The sequence below is a fragment of the Palaemon carinicauda genome, chromosome 11 (assembly GCF_036898095.1).
Source record: "Palaemon carinicauda isolate YSFRI2023 chromosome 11, ASM3689809v2, whole genome shotgun sequence".
NCBI lineage: Eukaryota > Metazoa > Arthropoda > Malacostraca > Decapoda > Palaemonidae > Palaemon > Palaemon carinicauda.
Genome location: NC_090735.1, coordinates 143,039,785 through 143,059,932, shown reverse-complemented (window position 1 = coordinate 143,059,932; position 20,148 = coordinate 143,039,785). Strand labels below are relative to the sequence as shown.

General features: G+C 43.4%; 1 protein-coding gene across 1 annotated transcript in view; it reads right to left on the bottom strand.

The window, feature by feature from the left end:
• Tbca (Tubulin binding cofactor A) overlaps positions 1-20,148 on the bottom strand; it is a 67,680-nt gene that overhangs the window by 24,445 nt on the left and 23,087 nt on the right. Inside the window, exon 2 of the mRNA XM_068383558.1 lies at positions 6,660-6,814. Coding sequence (XP_068239659.1) covers positions 6,660-6,789 — 130 coding nt within the window. The 5' untranslated portion in view covers positions 6,790-6,814. The remainder of the gene's footprint in view (positions 1-6,659; positions 6,815-20,148) is intronic.

Sequence of the window (20,148 nt, the reverse complement as noted above, 5' to 3'; positions counted from 1 at the left end):
CATTTGAGAAATGATCAGCCACGGCATTGCTAACTTCGGTTGCTTCAGTCACATTCTGACCATTCACCTTCAACACTGGTGGTGGGTTTGGGGTGAATTTGCCCTCTATCTTTTTTACTTTCCTCCACACAGATGATGTTGGTGTTCTAATGTTAATGGAGGAAACAAACAACACCCAAGACTGGCACTTAGTTTCTTTCATGGTACGACGGAACTGTGCTCTACATTTCTTGTACTGTATATGATTAAATTCTCCTCAGTACAGTGTTTGCGTAATCAAGTTAAAGACCTTCTTGTGGCTCTGTGCAGGCCAATTAGTTTTGAAGATCACCAGGGGACTGGGCATCGTTTGAATATCCCTGTTGTTTTGGGAATGGCATTGACTCCTGTTGTGTGAAGAGTTCCATTAAGTATGTCTATGGCATCATCAACACTTTCAAACTGTTCTGCATCCCCTCCAATTTCGCTTAGCTCACGAAATCTATCCCAGTCCGCCTTGTCAAGATTCCATCGTGGGGATCTCTGTAAAGGTGGACAATTGCTGGTGTTTATAATAATTGCTGCATGATCACTAGTATGCCAATCATCTAATGTTCTCCAATTAAAATTGAAAAAGCTTGCAATTGATAGGTCAATGCAGGACAAGGTTCTTGTCTGAACATGAAAGTGTGTGGGCTCTGCTGTATCAAGGAGTCCTACATCTTCATTCTCCAAAATTGATGATATAATATTACCCCTTGCGTTTGCCAAAACATCACCCCATAAAGGATGCCTACTATTAAGATCTCCTACTAAGAGAAAAGGTTGTGGTAGTTGTTGAGACACCTCTAATAAATTATCATACGAGATGTTATCATTTGGAGGCAAGTAAAGAGAACAGATTGTGTATTTCCTCCCTCTATATATCTGTACAACCTCTGCCAGCAGAGGGGTACAGATAGACGAAGATATTTGGGGAACATCTTGACGAACGTATATAAGACTTCCCCCAAGGCTCCCTGCTCATTGATCCTATGGTGTCATATAGCTAACATACTCTAGAGGATAAGGAGTATTAGCATCGAGCTTGCTCTCCTGTAGAGGGGAGTGCTCACGTATGAGGAGCTCAAGTTCTTCATATTTTGCCCTTAAGGGGACCGTCTGCCATGTCCGCCTTTTTATTTCTAATGATCCAAAATACACCATTTCTATATGTATTAGACATATATGTTACCTTCATCATATGAAAATTTCAGGTCATTTGATCAAAAACTCCTTGATTTATTAGCAAAAATCATGATTTAAAAAAATGAATTAGGTACATTTTTCCCCACTAATGCAACACCATTTGTATTGAATCTAATACCATAAAAACTACTTTATAAACCAAACAACTCTGTCAACCGGAACTTTTATTTTCCTTAATGTTTTTTTACAAATATTTTTTTTTTCCTCGTCTAGACACAAAATAATCGTGAAAAAGAAAGTAAAAATAAAATCAAAATTCTGCTGGACAGAATTGTGGAATTTTTATTCTTCTTTTCAATGATATCTTTCTCTCTAATATCGAACAATAAATAAGTGAGAAAAATGTACTTAAGTGTGAATAAGTATGTTATTGAGTTATGAGCTCCCAAAAATTTGCAACAAATTTTTGCTTCTTTTCTTAAAGAAATCAAGATAATAATATTATGATAACTTTTATTGTTTATTCCTACATAAAAGCACCCTAAACGAGGTATTTGAACCCTCAGTTTACTATTCCCATGTTATGAGTTACCAGCAATCTCTCATTGTTGCCAGTGTTTTAGTTGCAGGTTTCAGCTTTGTACTCTTATTCATGTTTCCCTCTTTCTTGGTTCTTTTTTATTGTTCTCCACTTACTTTTTGTTCTTTCTATCACCTTATGTAACATTGGCATTGCTATAAAGTTCCAGAGTATGTTGTGAAAGCACAATCTACATACAAACTTCAAGTAAACAAACACATGCATGATAACTTCTATAAGTGTTTGGAAACTCTGGCTTCTGTTCTCGTAGGAGTAGATTTCGTTCAACTACGTTCTACCAATGCCTTCCATTTCTGCCAGATGTACGATAGCTCAAAACGTAAGTGAAAAATCACTGTAGATATGCAAAAATAACACACAAAGACGATTTTGTCAAACTCAGTCATGCAGACAACACAGTAAGGATGACGTCATCTTCGTTATTTGAAAAATAATTGGCTGAAACTTCTGGGGAGCATGTACAATATGTTTACGCACACATAGAAGCAATAAAACTATTTTCCATTTATGAAAATTATGTCAAAACACCATGGGGGATGGTCCGCTTAAACCCTGGCAATTCCATTGCAGAATGGAGGAAAAACCCATGGTTTATTTTTTGAAAGATACCTTGGATGAAGTCTTCCCATTAGCAATCTTTGATCGAACACCATTTTCCGGTGGTATCTCTAGAGAGGATCTTGATATATTAGATTTTGTGTTTGTCTTTTTCTTTGTGTCCTTATGATCTAATTGTTAAGGTGAATGGCAGACCTTAACTTGAATTTCTGATTTATTTAAGTTGTCTTCCAGTTGATCAGAAACATCAGCAGACATGAGATAATATTTATTTGAAGTCAAGAATCTAATGTTTCTTACGGTAGGAAGCGAGAGAGATGGAGGTCTGTCTCTTTTTCGATTGAAAGGTCGTGAGCTACAAGGTTTTTGCACTTTCCCCACTAGAGGTGCACCAGGTAAGTTGGTTTCAAGTGTAACCTCCATCAAATCAGGCAAGGACACAACCTGAGAGATGTTTATACTATTGTTTAGAATGGAAGTAGATGGCTTTTGAATATCTTTCAGATCTTTAAGTATCTGTTTTGATTTTTCTACACTTTCTGGATATAAATTTTCAACAGGACTTTCATCCTCTTTATCTATTTTCATATGTGTCTTTATGTTAGAAGTGATGATATTTTCCTCAGTGTGCTTTGGCAAGTTTTTCTTCAAAACCATTGAAAAAGGTTGCCCTGGCCTTATCTGCTTTTCAAGAGCTCTTTTACAAGCCTCTTTAAAAGTAACCCTTTCCATGATCCTAATGGGCTGAATTTCTTTTTCAAAAATAAACTTTATACAGCTTTTAGATGTAGCTGGGTGTGCTTCCCCACAATGTATACAACTTGGATTTTCTGTGCATGCTCCATGATTATTTTTCACAGTTTGCACAAACAGCTGGCCTATTATTCATTTTTCCCTTGCACTTCTGGCTTAAATGGCCATACATTTGCCAATGATAACATCGCAATGGTGAAGGAATGTATGGTTTCACCCTCAAAGATATCCAACCAGCTTTAATAACATTAGGTAATCTGCAATGATCAAATATTACAAAGTAGCAAGAGGAATACGTTGTTCTCCAACTCTCTCATTCTCACTACTTATACTACTCCTTGACTTTTCAGTTCATCCTCAATTTCTTTTTCCTCTATGTCTAGCAAATCTGGAGCATATATCACACCACTACTCTGGTTGAAAGTGGGATGTGAAACGCATTTGACACTATGACCATCCAATGTTGAAAGTGTTTTTAATTTTTCGCTTTGTATTAGGGATAGTCTCTCTATCAAGGGACTTGTATTTCCCTGGGGAAGGATTTTTGACTGCCTTCCACATTTATAAACTATTTCCCTAATAGCTTTAAAAACATCACATGCTCATGTCTTCCATTTTCAAATTTCAAAATGAAAAAAAAATTCATAATTCACTACTTCATAGTGACCAGGAAATACTTCTACTTCTATATTTTTCTGTACTTTCATCATTTCTCACTCTCTCTCTCTCTCTTCTTCTCGTGTCTTCTTATAATCATTCTTTACAGAACGTGAATAAGGTTCTAATGTTACAATATTAGAACCTGAATTGGAGCTGTCTGTACTGAGGTCCATGTTTGTATTTTCCAGGTCGTCAAAAGAGGGGTTGGTTTTTATAGAAGAAGCAAGTCGGGTTATCCTCCTCTTATCGGAGGATACCAGTCCTCCTATCCCATGTGGCCCAACACGAGAAGAGGCTTCAGAGGGGACCAGTCCTCTATTAGGGAGGGGCTGCCTCTCTTTAGGTGGGCGTACACTGGTCAGTGGGGGTAGTTTGCCCTTAACAGTTTGACTTTTAACAGACATGGTCTGCACCCAATGGGGTCTGCCAGAGGCTGATGGCATTTAAATTGGTACAGGTTGATAATGGTATGCTGTCGTCCATCCCACACTGTGCCAAATCCAAAAAAGTAGCCAAAGTTGTCAACAAGTTCATGCCCAAAAGGAAGAGATGGGAGAGTAAAAGAAATAACCAAATGAAAAAGAGAAAGTGCTGACTAATTTAATTGGATCAACAATTGGGCACCAAGCTCCAGTGGGAAAGCATTTTCCACCATTCATCAGAGCCCAGCTGCTAATCCCTAAGCCCCCCATCCTCATCAAGGCTTCAGCATCTGGGGGGGTCTTAGTTTTAGTGATGCCAGAGCCCAAACAGTCCAATAAAACACTTATATTAGATTCTTAACAGCCTCATGCATGTTAGGAGATTAGAAAGACAGTCACAAGCTTAAAGCGCATTCAAGAGAGAGCAAGAGCTCTGGTGAGCCAAGCAACTACCTTGAACATTGAGCAATGCGCTGCAATCACCTAAGTGAACGTCGAGTGTGCTAAACACAACTGAATCACAAGCCCACAAAGGACTGAGATCTACCACAGGTGGGCAAGCCTGGCTCTTGCACTCTACCCCAACAGGTAGAGTAGGCTCAGAAGAGCATGAGCAGTCATAGCTGCGTGATCAAGGCTCACTATGAGCCTGGATCATGCTTCGATCTTGAATCGTGTTATGACCCTGGATTGTGAGGCACTGCAAGATTACTTGTTTCAAGCAACACTCTCCGGTGAAAGGATAGCTGAAAAATCCCAATACAAGGATAACTTTCACCTTTAGCACAATGATCTAGGCAGCTGTGAGCTTGAATCTTGTCGTGAGCATTGAGAGATTGCTAGTACTGTACATTATAAAAATTTCAGGTGAAATTAAAGTTTTCACCTTTTGCACCACGATCCTGGGTTACAAGGCGCTGAAAGATCACTTGTTTCAAGGAAACCACTCAAAAGAATGGATAGCTTTCACTTTTGGTACCATGATCTTGGCTTGCTGTGAGCTTGAATCGTCTCGCATTAAAAGATGGCTTGCTTCAAGCTAAACTCTCCAATGCAAGGATAGCTTTCACTTTTGGCACCATCGAAGATGGCTGCCAAGATCTCCTGGGAGCTCTGAAGAGGTAGAGCGCTCCGGTGTCGGAAATGCAAGGACGCTTCTGAGCTGCCTGGATAAATAAACTGTCAGGCTAGGATAGCAATTCGCGGTTGCAACTGAGTCTGCCAAAACACCCCAAAGGTTCAGCAAGCTCAGAGGGAGAAAGATACAAGCATATCACTCCAGCGAATGTCTAGTTTCCACTTGAGTGGACCGAGGGGGACGAGAGGTAGCTTATTAAGCAAACTTCCTAAATCGCTTCCAATAAGCAAGGCTGAAAACGTTGCTCGTATGTCTTCGCCAATGGATAGGCGTACTGTATACAGACTGAAACAGACTTCCCCAAAGAGGTTACTCTTATCTTAAAATTTCATTGAAATCTAACTCCAAGGAGATAAAGGTGAGCCCCTGGGCTGACAGGTTTTTACCTTTAGCCAACCTTAAGAGTTTAAGGAGCCAAGATATTAAACAATATCCTCGATACGCTGTCATAACGAGAATAAAACAGAGTAAAGTTCCATTTTGTCAAAACCAGAGAATGTGGAATGAGACATCTGTCTTCAACCACGATTGAGATAAAAGTGAAGAAGGTATGAGTGAGTGGGGGGGGGTTACTTCTCCCCGCCTCCACTGGTAATAACCGGAACAGTTATTGGCAGTTGACACGTTAAAATCTTTTTATAGCCGTACACCAGCTTGCGCTGATTTTTCTCCTACATAAAAAACAAAGGTTTTCATTTGTGTTGGAACAAAACTTGATTAGATTGATATGAGACACAATTAATAAATGAGATAAGACATCGAGAGGTACTTGGTGAAGAGGAAGTGCCTTAGCAAGTTCTCAGTGTAAATTACAAAGAGAAGGATAAAGGTTAATACAGGAAGGAGCTTAACAGACTTCTAACATGGCTGCATTTTACCCCCAAAACAACCCCTGGGCTACAAACACTAAATGGTTTGACTAGAAGTTTAACTTCACTGGGATTCATCCATTATTTGGTAATTCAAATACAAAAGTGGCAGTGACTACTATGATTGTTTCCTTAACAATAACCAAGCTGCTGGTTAAATATTCTAAAATGCAATTTGAACCCTTCAGACAATGACCTCATATACACAGGCATAACATAGAAAACTACTCAACTAGCTCTTGTTCTTGTCTTAAACGTTTATCATTTCAAGCCTTTTTTAATTGAATTCCATCCAATCGGGTTTAACTAATTCAACCTCACTTTTCAAACTATATTACACCCAATAGTAGTCTTTATTTACAGCTTTTCAAAATATTTAAAATTTTAAACTGACTGACACTGTAGTGCAAATGAGTAATGAAAATTTACTTATACCTGTACAGTATGATGTATTCATATGGTAAAATAAAAATATCACAGTGTAACTCTACCTTCTTCCTGCATTTTTGATATCTTTTCCTGGATTTGCTCAGCTTCTTTTTCATAACTGATTTTTTCCTTGCAAGAGCGTTTCACGACACCAGTCTTAATGCGCAACTGTTTTAAGCGAGGATCAGCCATATTCTTATTATATGTATAAGATGACCTGCAAGAGACCAAATATCCAACTTCATACAACTGTATATTACATACATATTTTCAATAAATAATAAATATGGTACAGTATTTACCTACGGTCTACTTACAGACCAAAAAAAAAATTAAATATTTACTTTCATATAAAAAGTTATTGGGTCCTTTGACTGGCCAGGGAGTAATATATTGGATTCTTCTCTCTGTTATGGCTCATTTTCCCTTTGCCTACACATACACCGAACAGTCTGGCCTATTCTTTATATACTCTCCTCTGTCCTTATACACCTGACAACACTGAGATTACCAAACAATTCTTCCTTGCTCAAGGGGTTAGCTACTGCACTGTAATTGTTCAGTGGCTACTCTCCTCTTGATAAGGGTAGAAGAGACTCTTTAGCTATGGTAAACAGCTCTTCTACGAGAAGGGCACTCCAAAATTAAACCATTGTTCTCTAGTCTTGGGTGGTGCCATAACCTCTGTACCATGGTCGTTTTCTGTCTTGGGTTAGAGTTCTCTTGCTTGAGGGTACACTTGGGCACACTGTTCTATCTTATTTCTCTTCCTTTTGTTTTGTTTTTTATAGTTTATATATGAAGATTTATTCTAATGTTATTACTATTCTTAAAATATTATATTTGAATTGTTAACTAATTCTCTTGCAGTTTATTTATTTTCTTATTCCATTTCCTCACTGGGCTATTTTCCCTATTGGAGCCCTTGGGCTTAAAGCATCTTGCTTTTCCAACTAGTACTGTAGCTTAGCAAGTAATAATAATAATAATAAAAATAAAAATAATAATAATAATAATAACAATATTTTTTCCACAGACTAAAACTTAATATCTGAAGTGGAAAGCCTAAATACCTGAATAGAACAAATTCTAACAGTAAATTGCATTATTCCTAGTAATAAAAAACTAAGCCCTTGAAAATAAGGATATGTTGTCTTCAAAGGTGCTGGAACTGTTTAGATGCCTACCATAATGCAACATATAGTGAAATACTGTACTCTATGTCATAACATAAACAGTTATTTCCATTTGTAATTTAATATCAATCATCACAGAAGTTATGTCAGGATCTTATTTTGTTAAGTACTGTACTGTACTTTGTTTATATGTATGAAGCAAGGACTAGTATTGATTCATATATGTTAATCAGTACAGTATATTACAAGTTAAAATTATTGGAAGACAGTTACAGTCATAGTGGCAATAAGTCCGAAACTATATACAGTACATGTAATTCATCAGACTTAAAATGATATTTTAATTTTAAAATAAATTTTTGAATATACTTACCCGGTGAATATATAGCTGCAACTCTGTTGCTCGACAGAAAAACTCTACGGAAAAAACTCGCCAGCGATCGCTACACAGGTTGCGGGTGTGCCCAACAGTGCCATCTGTCGACCAGATACCCAGCTCTTATGTGAACAAAGACTCAATTTTCTCCTCGTCCCACTGCGTCTCTATTGGGGAGGAAGGGAGGGTCATTTAATTTATATATTCACCGGGTAAGTATATTCAAAAATTTATTTTATAATTAAAATATCATTTTTAAATATTTAACTTAGCCGGTGAATATATAGCTGATTCACACCCAGGATGGTGGGTAGAGACCAGTAATATATGTTTACATTTTATGAGCTAAGAGTTTTTTATTTCATTTTAGAAGTTATCAAAATAACAAAAACAAAATAAATAGGTACCTGGTAAGGAAGTCGACTTGAACAATTACTCTGCAATTTAAGTACGTCTTCCTTACGGAGCCTCGCGATCCTCTTAGGATGCTGATCGACCACTAGGAGCTGAAGTATCAAGGGTTGCAACCCATACAACAGGACCTCATCAAACCCCTAATCTAGGCGCTCTCAAGAAATGACTTTGACCACCCGCCAAATCAACCAGGATGCGAAAGGCTTCTTAGCCTTCCGGACAACCCATAAAAAACAACATTTCAAGAGACAGATTAAAAGGATATGGAATTAGGGAATTGTAGTGGTTGAGCCCTCACCCACTACTGCACTCGCTGCTACGAATGGTCCCAGTGTGTAGCAGTTCTCGTAAAGAGACTGGACATCTTTCAAGTAAAATGACGCGAACACTGACTTGCTTCTCCAATAGGTTGCGTCCATTATACTTTGCAGAGATATATTTTGCTTAAAGGCCACGGAAGTTGCTACAGCTCTAACTTCGTGCGTCTTCACCTTAAGCAAAGTTCGGTCTTCCTCACTCAGATGTGAATGAGCTTCTCGTATTAACAATCTGATAAAGTCTGACCAAGCATTCTTTGACATAGGCAAGGATGGTTTCTTAACTGAACACCATAAAGCTTCAGATTGGCCTCGTAAAGGTTTAGTACGCTTTAAATAGAACTTAAGAGCTCTAACAGGGCATAAGACTCTTTCTAGTTCATTGCCTACGATCTCCGATAAGCTGGGAATATCGAAAGATTTAGGCCAAGGCCGAGAAGGCAGCTCATTTTTGACTAGAAAACCAAGTTGCAGCGAACAAGTGGCTTTTTCCGACGAAAATCCGATGTTCTTGCTGAAGGCATGAATCTCACTGACTCTTTTAGCCGAGGCTAAGCATACCAGGAAAAAGAGTCTTAAGAGTGAGATCTTTCAGGGAGGCTGATTGTAACGGCTCCAACCTGTCTGACATGAAGAATCTTAGTACCACGTCTAAATTCCATCCAGGGGTAGCCAAACGACGCTCCTTGGTGGTCTCAAAAGACTTAAGGAGGTCTTGCAGATCTTTATGTTTGGAAAGATCTAAGCCTCTATGCCGGAAGACCGATGCCAACATGCTTCTGTAGCCCTTGATAGTGGGAGCTGAAAGGGATCGTCTTTTTCTCAGGAATAAGAGAAAATCAGCTATTTGAGCTACAGAGGTACTGGTCGAGGATACAGAAACTGACTTGCACCAGTCTCGGAAGACTTCCCACTTCGATTGGTAGACTCTAATGGAAGACGCTCTCCTTGCTCTAGCAATCGCACTGGCTGCCTCCTTCGAAAAGCCTCTAGCTCTCGAGAGTCTTTCGATAGTCTGAAGGCAGTCAGACGAAGAGCGTGGAGGCTTTGGAGTACCTTCTTTACGTGTGGCTGACGTAGAAGGTCTACCCTTAGAGGAAGACTTCTGGGAACGTCTACTAACCATCGAAGTATCTCGGTGAACCATTCTCTCGCGGGCCAGAGGGAAGCAACTAACGTCAACCTTGTCCCTTCGTGAGAGGCGAACTTCTGCAGTACCTTGTTGACAATCTTGAACGGTGGGAATGCGTAGAGATCCAGATGTGACCAATCTAGGAGGAAAGCATCTATATGTATTGCTGCTGGGTCCGGGACTGGAGAGCAATAGATTGGAAGCCTCTTGGTCAGCGAGGTTGCAAAGAGATCTATGGATGGTTTACCCCAAGTGGCCCAAAGTCTTTTGCACACATCCTTGTGGAGGGTCCATTCGGTTGGAATTACTTGCCCTTTCCGACTGATACAATCTGCTATGACGTTCAAGTCGCCTTGGATGAACCTCGTTACTAGGGAGATGTCTTGACCTTTTGACCAGATGAGCAGGTCCCTTGCGATCTCGTACAACGTCAGTGAGTGGGTACCTCCTTGTTTGGAGATGTACGCCAAGGCCGTGGTGTTGTCCGAGTTTACTCCCACCACTTTGCCTCGAAGGAGAGACTTGAAGCTTTTCAAGGCCAGATGTACTGCCAACAGCTCCTTGCAGTTGATATGCATGCTCCTCTGACTCGAGTTCCACAGTCCTGAGCATTCCCGACCGTCTAGTGTCGCGCCCCAGCCCACGTCCGATGCGTCCGAGAAGAGAACGTGGTTGGGAGTCTGGACAGCCAGGGGAAGACCCTCTCTTAGGTTGATATTGTCCTTCCACCAAGTCAGAAAAGACTTTATCTTTTCGGAAATCGGGATCGAGACCGCTTCTAGCGTCTTGTCCTTTTTCAAGTGAAAAGCTAGATGGTATTGAAGAGGACGGAGGTGTAGTCTTCCTAGTGACACAAATTGTTCCACGGATGACAGCGTCCCTACCAGACTCATCCACAGCCTGACTGAGCAGCGTTCCTTCTTCAGCATCTTCTGGATGGATAGCAGGGCTTGATCTATTCTGGGGGCTGATCGTCTTGTTGTTCAGCAACGTCCTCATCAGAGGGTTCCTCATCCGAAAACTGATGAGGAAACGGCAACGGAGTGGGCAACGTCTGGCTCGCTGAGTCCGGTCGCACTGGTGCATGCGTGACGGAGCCGGACGCAACCTCATGGAACTGCTGCACAGTCTGTGAACTGTCAACAACCATGGGTGCGCGAGGAAGCACAGCGTCCACCCGAGACTGTCTAGACCGTCTGGGTTGTGCAGTCAACACCATACCGGGTTGCTGAGGTTGACGCACTGCGTCAAAACAAGTCACCTCTGCTGGTTGTTGAACGTCCTGAACGTCAACAACCACCTCCGAGCGTCGCTTAACGTCAACGTGCGGCTGGCAACCCACACTGGGTCGCATCGGTGGAGGAACCACCTCAACTGGCAGACGCGAGAAGGTTACCTCAGCGTCAACAGGACGCACAACCGACCGGTTGGAAGGTTGTTGGCCAGAAGGTTCGGCAGCAACCTTCTCCGCATTAAAGTCCTCTATTAAGGACGCAAGCTTGGACTGCATGTCTTGCAGCAAAGCCCATTTAGGGTCTACGGGAGCAGGTGCGGCAACAGACGGGGTTAGCGACTGAGGCGGTACCGCTTTCCATCCTTGAAAGCCTTGTTTATGCATGACATAATTGTACAGCAAAACTTCAAAGGCTCGAAAACAGCTGTGAAGTTGACCTGTAAAAAACTTGGAGCGTCTCCTGGCCAGGCGCCAGGGAGAGTCTACGAGATTTGAGAAGTCTATCTGGGCAGAGGCATGAACTCCCAAGCCGAGAACTTCTCTCGTGTCATAACAGACTCTCGCTCTATAAGCCAGTTTAAAAGAAGGGAAAGCAAAGGCTGTATCCCCCAAACTCCTCCTGGTAATAAACCAGTCGCCTAGCCAACGTAAAGCTCTCTAGGAGAGCGAGAGAGCACTAGCTTAAAAAACAACGGCTTCAAAGTAGCTAGGCCTAGTGTAAGCTCTGACGTTTAGGCGAACGAGGAGCAGCAGTTACAAAAAGATCCGGACAAAGATCCTTAAAAAAAATCATCATGATTTAATTAAAGTCCATAGAGGGCTAAGCAGCTTTAGGCTCCTCTCCATCTGACAGAGTCCTCAAGGGAATATCAGTAGGAGGGGGAACAGCAACTTCCTCATCTACAGGAACCTTGTCCGATAAAAGCTGAGTCTCAAGCAAGGGAGAGACCTACCGTGGTGGCAATGCTTTACAAGCAGAGTCCACACTCACTGGTGCATTAGTAGCGGACTAGGACGCAACGTCATGTAACTGCTTGACAGTCTGTGAACTGTCAACAACTGAACTGTCAACCACAACAGGTGCGTGAGGACGCACAGCGTCCACTCGAGACTGCTTTGACTGCCTAGACTGAGCAGTCAAAACAACTCTAGAATGCGGAGGTTGACGCACAGCGTCAAAACAAGTCAACTCCGATTGTTAGTGAACGTCTTGAACGTCAACAGGAGCATCAGCAAGTGGCCTAACGTCCAAATGCGGCTGAAAATCCACACGAGACCGCATCGAGTGTGGTTCTAAACAACCTGACTGACATGACTTAGCTACGCCAACGTCAACAGGAAGCACAAAGGAACGTTAGGTTGGCTGAAAGCCGGGATATCGATGAGATAAACGGCTAGACTCAACGGACTAATCGGCAGAATAGTCTTCCATAAGGGAGGCAAGCATATTCTGCATGTCTTGCCATACAACCCATTAAGGATCAACGGAAATGGTTGTGGTAAGAGACGAGGGTAACGTCTGTGACCGCAACACTTTGCCAACAAAAAAGACTCTCGGAGTCTGTGTTACGCTTTTGTTAGGCGGCGAGCAGTTATCCGATGACTGCATAGGGTCAGAGCTGTCCTAATGGCTGTAACCAGGACGCTGGACCTGTCCTGAAAGGACTGACTTTCGCTTAAGGGCTTCGAAACCTTGTGACAGGTTTCTTATGCGAAAAGCCTTCGGATGACGAGGAGAAAAAATGTCTCTCTCGTCTTATGGTAGGGGAGATCTTGGTAAGATACAGTGAACCCTCGTTTATCGCGGTAGATAGGTTCCAGTCGCGGCCGCGATATGTGAAAATCCGCGAAGTAGTGACACCATATTTACGTATTTATTCAACATGTATATTCAGACTTTTAAAACCTTCCCTTGTACGTAGTACTGTTAACAAACTACCCTTTAATGTACAGAACACTTAATGCATGTACTACAGTACCCTAAACTAAAACAGGCACAAATATTAAAGGTGATTTTATATCATGCATTTCCTAAACATGCTAAAAAGCACGATAAAAAATGGCAACCAATGTTTTGTTTACATTTATCTCTGATCATAATGTAGAAACAAACTGGAGGTAGAGCTTTGCTTATTACCCAGACATATTTCCCATACTTTTCCCTTAGAACTACATCACATCTTCCTACTTTAGATATATATATATATATATATATATATATATATATATATATATATATATATATATATATATATGTGTGTGTGTGTGTGTGTGTATATATATATATATATATATATATATATATTTATATGTATACACATATACATACCTACATATATACATAAATACATGCATACATATATATATATATATTACTGTATATATATGGGTTATGGAAAAAATCCGCGAAGTGGTGAATCCGCGATGGTCGAACCGCGAAGTAGCGAGGGTTCACTGTACACCCGATACCATAGAGGGAAACGTCTGTTCGTTGATCAAGGCCTCTCGAACCCATAAGTCGTTCGACATTACTTCTCCCCTGGGCTTGGGAGCTTGCAAGAGGTCCCGGACTAGGTGAACGACAGGCACGAACAGACGAACCCTCGGACGCAACACTGTAACACTTTGCGCAATATCACTTTATCACTTCGATTTTCTGTTTTGCACTTATTCCACTGAAATCGAAACTTTTACTGATTTCTACCTGAAACACGCAATTCTACCCTTCATTAAAAGGTAGTAATTGCGAAATCAGTCGTATAATGCAAGCTCATTAATACCAGCAAAAACCAGAAAACATATTTTAAGATAAAAAAAAAAAATTCAGTGACTGGGGAAGAGACTAAACACTAGTTCATATAAACTACGTTTTCAATCTCTCACCGCACATAGCCTGGGGACGAGAATAAAAAACTAAAAACGTTTTATCCTTTCTCCCCGTACAGAGACTAGGGACGAGAGTAACTCGAGAACAACGTTACCCGCCTGAACGGAACGTTTTCTCTCCTCTCTCTCCCTCCGTCTCTATCTCTCTCTCTTTCTCTTGATTTCGCACCTAAGAGAAGAGCCCAATTACATTTCGTCAAAAAAATTTTATTTTTATAATAAAATAAATTTTTGAATATACTTACCCGGTGATTATATATAAGCTGCAGCTCTGCTGCCCGACAGAAAAACTCTACGCTCAAAATCCGCCAGCGATCGCTATGCAGGTAGGGGGTGTACTTCAACAGCGCCATCTGTCGTGCAGGTACTCAGTACTCAATGTAAACACAGAACTCAATTTTCTCCTCGGTCCACTGGGTCTCTATTGGGGAGGAAGGGAGGGTCCTTTAATATATAATCACCGGGTAAGTATATTCAAAAATTTATTTTATTATAAAAATAACATTTTTCAATATTAAACTTAGCCGGTGATTATATAAGCTGATTCACACCCAGGGGGGTGGGTAGAGACCAGCATTAATTGTTTACATTATTATGAGCTAAGGATTTTGTATTTCATTTTAGCAGTTATTCAAAATAACAAACATAAAATAAATAAGTACCTGGTAAGGAAGTCGACTTGAACAATTACTCTGCCTTTTTTAAGTACGTCTTCCTTACTGAGCCTCGCGATCCTCTTAGGATGCTGAGCGACTCCTAGGAGCTGAAGTATCAAGGGTTGCAACCCATACTACAGGACCTCATCAAAACCTCTAATCTAGGCGCTTCTCAAGAAAAGAATTTGACCACCCCCCAAATCAACCAGGATGCGAAAGGCTTCTTAGCCTTCCGGACAACCCAAAAACAACAATAAAAAACATTTCAAGAGAAAGATTAAAAAAGGTTATGGAATTAGGGGAATGTAGTGGTTGAGCCCTCACCCACTACTGCACTCGCTGCTACGAATGGTCCCAGGGTGTAGCAGTTCTCGTAAAGAGACTGGACATCTTTAAGATAAAAAGACGCGAACACTGACTTGCTTCTCCAATAGGTTGCGTCCATTATACTCTGCAGAGATCTATTTTGTTTAAAGGCCACTGAAGTTGCGACAGCTCTAACTTCATGTGTCCTTACCTTCAGCAAAGCATGGTCTTCCTCATTCAGATGGGAATGAGCTTCTCGTATCAACAGTCTGATATAATAGGAAACTGCATTCTTTGACATAGGCAAAGAAGGTTTCTTAATAGAACACCATAAAGCTTCTGACTGTCCTCGTAAAGGTTTAGTTCGTCTTAAATAGAACTTAAGAGCTCTAACAGGGCATAAGACTCTTTCTAGTTCATTTCCAACCAAATTTGAAAGGCTTGGAATATCGAACGATTTCGGCCAAGGACGAGAAGGTAGCTCGTTTTTGGCTAGAAAACCAAGCTGTAAAGAACATGTAGCCGTTTCAGATGAAAATCCGATGTTCCTGCTGAAGGCGTGAATCTCACTGACTCTTTTAGCTGTTGCTAAGCAAACGAGGAAAAGAGTCTTTAAAGTGAGATCTTTAAAGGAGGCTGATTGTAGTGGCTCGAACCTTTCTGACATAAGGAATCTTAGTACCACGTCTAAATTCCAACCCGGTGTAGCCAAACGACGCTCCTTCGAGGTCTCAAAAGACTTAAGGAGGTCCTGTAGATCTTTGTTGTTAGAAAGATCTAAGCCTCTGTGACGGAAGACTGCTGCCAACATGCTTCTGTAACCTTTGATAGTGGGAGCTGAAAGAGATCTTTCCTTCCTCAGGTATAATAGGAAGTCAGCTATTTGGGTTACAGAGGTACTGGTCGAGGATACTGATACCGACTTGCACCAGTTTCGGAAGACTTCCCACTTCGACTGGTAGACTAAGAGTGGATGTCCTCCTTGCTCTAGCAATCGCCCTGGCTGCCTCCTTCGAAAAGCCTCTAGCTCTAGTGAGTCTTTCGATAGTCTGAAGGCAGTCAGACGAAGAGCGTGGAGGCCTGGGTGTACCTTCTTTACGTGTGGCTGACGTAGAAGGTCCACTCTTAGAGGAAGAGTTCTGGGAACGTCCACCAGCCATTGAAGTACCTCGGTGAACCATTCTCTCGCGGGCCAGAGGGGAGCAACTAATGTCAACCTTGTCCCTTCGTGAGAGGCGAACTTCTGCAGTACCTTGTTGACAATCTTGAACGGGGGAAATGCATAAAGGTCTAGATGGGACCAATCCAGTAGAAAGGCATCTATATGAACTGCTGCTGGGTCCGGGATTGGTGAGCAATATATTGGGAGCCTCTTGGTCATCGAGGTTGCAAAGAGATCTATGGTAGGTTGGCCCCATGTGGCCCATAGTCTCTTGCACACATCCTTGTGTAGGGTCCATTCTGTTGGAATGATTTGACCCTTCCGACTGAGGCAATCCGCCATGACATTCATGTTGCCTTGAATGAACCTCGTTACTAGAGAAAGGTTTAGATCTCTTGACCAGGTGAGGAGGTCCCTTGCGATCTCGTACAACGTCATAGAATGGGTCCCTCCTTGCTTGGAGATGTACGCCAAGGCCGTGGTGTTGTCTGAGTTCACCTCCACCACCTTGCCTTGAAGGAGGGACTTGAAGCTTTTCAAGGCCAGATGAACTGCCAGTAGCTCCTTGCAGTTGATATGTAACGTTCTTTGATTCGAGTTCCAAGTTCCCGAGCATTCCCGACCGTCTAAAGTCGCACCCCAGCCCGTGTCCGATGCGTCCGAGAAGAGAACGTGGTTGGGGGTCTGAACAGCCAGGGGCAGACCCTCTCTGAGGTTGATGTTGTCCTTCCACCAAGTCAGTGATGACTTCATCTTCTCGGAAATGGGGAACGAGACCGCTTCTAGCGTCTTGTCCTTTTTCCAGTAAACAGCTAGGTGAAATTGAAGGGGACGGAGGTGTAGTCTCTCTAACGAAATGAACTGTTCCAGGGATGAAAGCGTCCCTATCAGACTCATCCACTGTCTGACTGAACATCGTTCCTTCTTTAGCATGTTCTGGATGCATCCTTGGGCTTGACTTGTTCTGGGGGCCGACGGAAAAGCCCGAAAAGCTTGACTGTGAATCTCCATCCCTAAGTACACTATAGTTTGGGATGGGACCAGTTGGGACTTTTCCATATTGACCAGGAGACCCAATTCCTTGGTCAGATCTAGAGTCCACTTTAGATTCTCCAGACAGCGACGACTGGAAGAAGCTCTTAGAAGCCAGTCGTCCAAATAGAGGGAGGCTCTGATATCCGCTAAATGCAGGAATTTGGCAATATTCCTCATCAGCCTCGTAAATACAAGAGGAGCTGTGCTTAGGCCAAAGCACAGGGCTTGAAATTGGTAGACAACCTTTTCGTAAACGAATCTCAGCAAAGGTTGGGATTCTGGGTGGATGGGGACGTGAAAGTAAGCGTCCCTTAGGTCTAAAGAGACCATCCAGTCTTCCTTCCTGACCGCTGCTAGAACGGACTTTGTGGTCTCCATGGCGAACGTCTGCTTTGTGACAAAGACATTCAGCGCACTGACGTCTAGCACCGGCCTCCACCCTCCTGTCTTCTTTACCACTAAGAAGAGACGGTTGTAGAAGCCCGGGGATTGATGGTCCCGGACTTTGACTACCGCTCCCTTTTCTAGTAAGAGAGACACCTCCTGCTTCAAAGCCAGTCTCTTGTCTTCCTCTCTGTACCTGGGAGATAGATCGATGGGAGATGTTGCTAGAGGGGGTTTGCGTACAAACGGGATCTTGTACCCTTCTCTGAGCAACTTCACAGATTGTGCATCTGCGCCCTTTTTCTCCCAGGTCTGCCAGAAGTTCTTGAGTCTGGCTCCCACTGCTGTCTGAAGAAGGTGGCAGTCAGACTCTGCCTTTAAAGGACTTGGTACCTTTCTTCTTCCCACGTCTCCCTTCGGCACGAGCACCTCCTCTGCTGGAGGCTCTGCCACGAAAGGGCGGAATGAATCTGGACGCTGGAGTGTCCATCCTGGGTCTAGACAAGGTAGGCAAAGGGGTGGCTTTGCGGGCAGAGGACGCAACCAGGTCATGGGTGTCTTTCTGAATCAAGGAGGCAGCAATCTCCTTTATCAAGTCCTCTGGGAAAAGGCACTTTGAGAGAGGAGCAAACAGAAGTTCCGATCTCTGACACGGTGTTACTCCAGCTGACAGGAAAGAGCAAAGGTTTTCCCGTTTCTTGAGGACCCCGGATACGAACGAAGCCGCAAGCTCACTGGATCCGTCACGTATGGCCTTGTCCATGCAGGACATAATGAGCAAGGAAGCTTCCTTGTCAGAAGGGGAGATCTTCCTGCTCAAAGCTCCCAGACACCAGTCCAAAAAGTTAAAGACCTCGAAGGCTCTAAACACTCCTTTCAACAGATGGTCTAAGTCTGAAGGAGACCAACAAATCTTAGAGCGTCTCATGGCTAGCCTGCGGGGAGAGTCTACTAGACTTGAGAAGTCGCCCTGGGCAGAGGCAGGAACTCCCAAGCCGAGAACTTCTCCCGTGGCATACCAGACGCTCGATCTGGATGAGAGTCTCGCAGGGGGAAACGTAAATGCTGTCTTCCCAAGATTCTTTTTGGACTGCATCCAATCTCCTAAAACTCGTAAAGCTCTCTTGGACGAGCGGGCGAGGACGAGTTTCGTGAAGGCAGGCGCTGATGACTGCGTGCCTAAAGCGAACTCTGACGGAGGAGAGCGTGGAGCCGCAGGCACAAACTGATCAGGAAACATCTCCTTGAACAAAGCAAGAACTTTTCTAAAGTCCAAGGAGGGTTGCGTGGTCTTGGGTTCGTCGATGTCCGTATGCGGGTCGTCAATGTGTGCAGCGTCGTCATCATCAGAGAGTCCATCATCTGAAAACTGAGGAGGAAGCGGCAAAGGAGTAGCAATCGGCTGGTCAGCTGAGTCCGGCAGCACGGGTGCACGCGTGACTGAACCGGACGCAACGTCATGGAACTGTTGCCCAGTCTGTGAACTGGCAACAACCATAGCAGCGCGGGGACGCATAGCGTCTACTCCCGACTGTCTAGTCTGCTGTGGGTGAGTAGTGGTAACCACACTGGGTTGCGGAGGTTGACGCACCGCGTCAAAACAAAACAACTTAGGTTGTTGTTGTACCTCGCGAACGTCAACGGAAGGTTCCGTGCGTCGCTGAACGTCAACATGCGGCTGGCAGGGTACACTGGAACGCATGGGTGGCGGGACTCTCACAGCTGGAGTGCGGGAGAAGGTAGCCTCAGCGTCCACCGGACGCACAACCGTGGTTGGTTGTAGGCTAGAGGTTGGTGCAGCGTCAACCTTCTCCGCACGAAAGTCCTGCATCAATGACGTTAACTGTGACTGCATGGTCTGCAGTAAAGACCACTTAGGGTCTACAGGAGCAGGTGCGGCAACAGATGGTGTTACTGCCTGATGCGGTACCGCTTTGCCTCTCTTAGGAGGTGAGCAGTCGTCGGAAGACTGCAGCGAGTCCGAACTGACCCAGTGGCTACAACTGGGCCGTTGGACTTGCGCGGAAGGGACCGACTTGCGCTTAAGAGGCCGCGAGACCTTGGTCCATGGTTTCTTATGAGAAACCTCTTCCGCAGACGAGGAATAAATGGGCTCTCTCGTCTTCGTGTGGGTGGGGCGATCTTGGGTAGATACGCCCGAAACCACGGAGGGAACGTCTGTTCGCTGATTAAAGCCTCTCGAACCCTTTGGTCGTACGACATTGCTTCTCCCCTGGGCTTGGGAGCTTGCAAGAGGTCCCGGACTGGGAGGACGACAGGCACGAACAGACGAACCCTCAAGCGCAACACTATCCACAACACTACCACTTACTTTATCACTACCCACTGCACTCTTGCACTTCAGCTCCTTGACGTCTGCCATGAGCTGGTTACGGTCACTAGCCAAGGACTCGACTCTCTCACCCAGAGCCTGAATGGCACGCATCATATCTGCCATCGAAGGTTGTTGAGTGCTAGAAGGGGGATCAGGAGCAACCACTACAGGGGAAGGA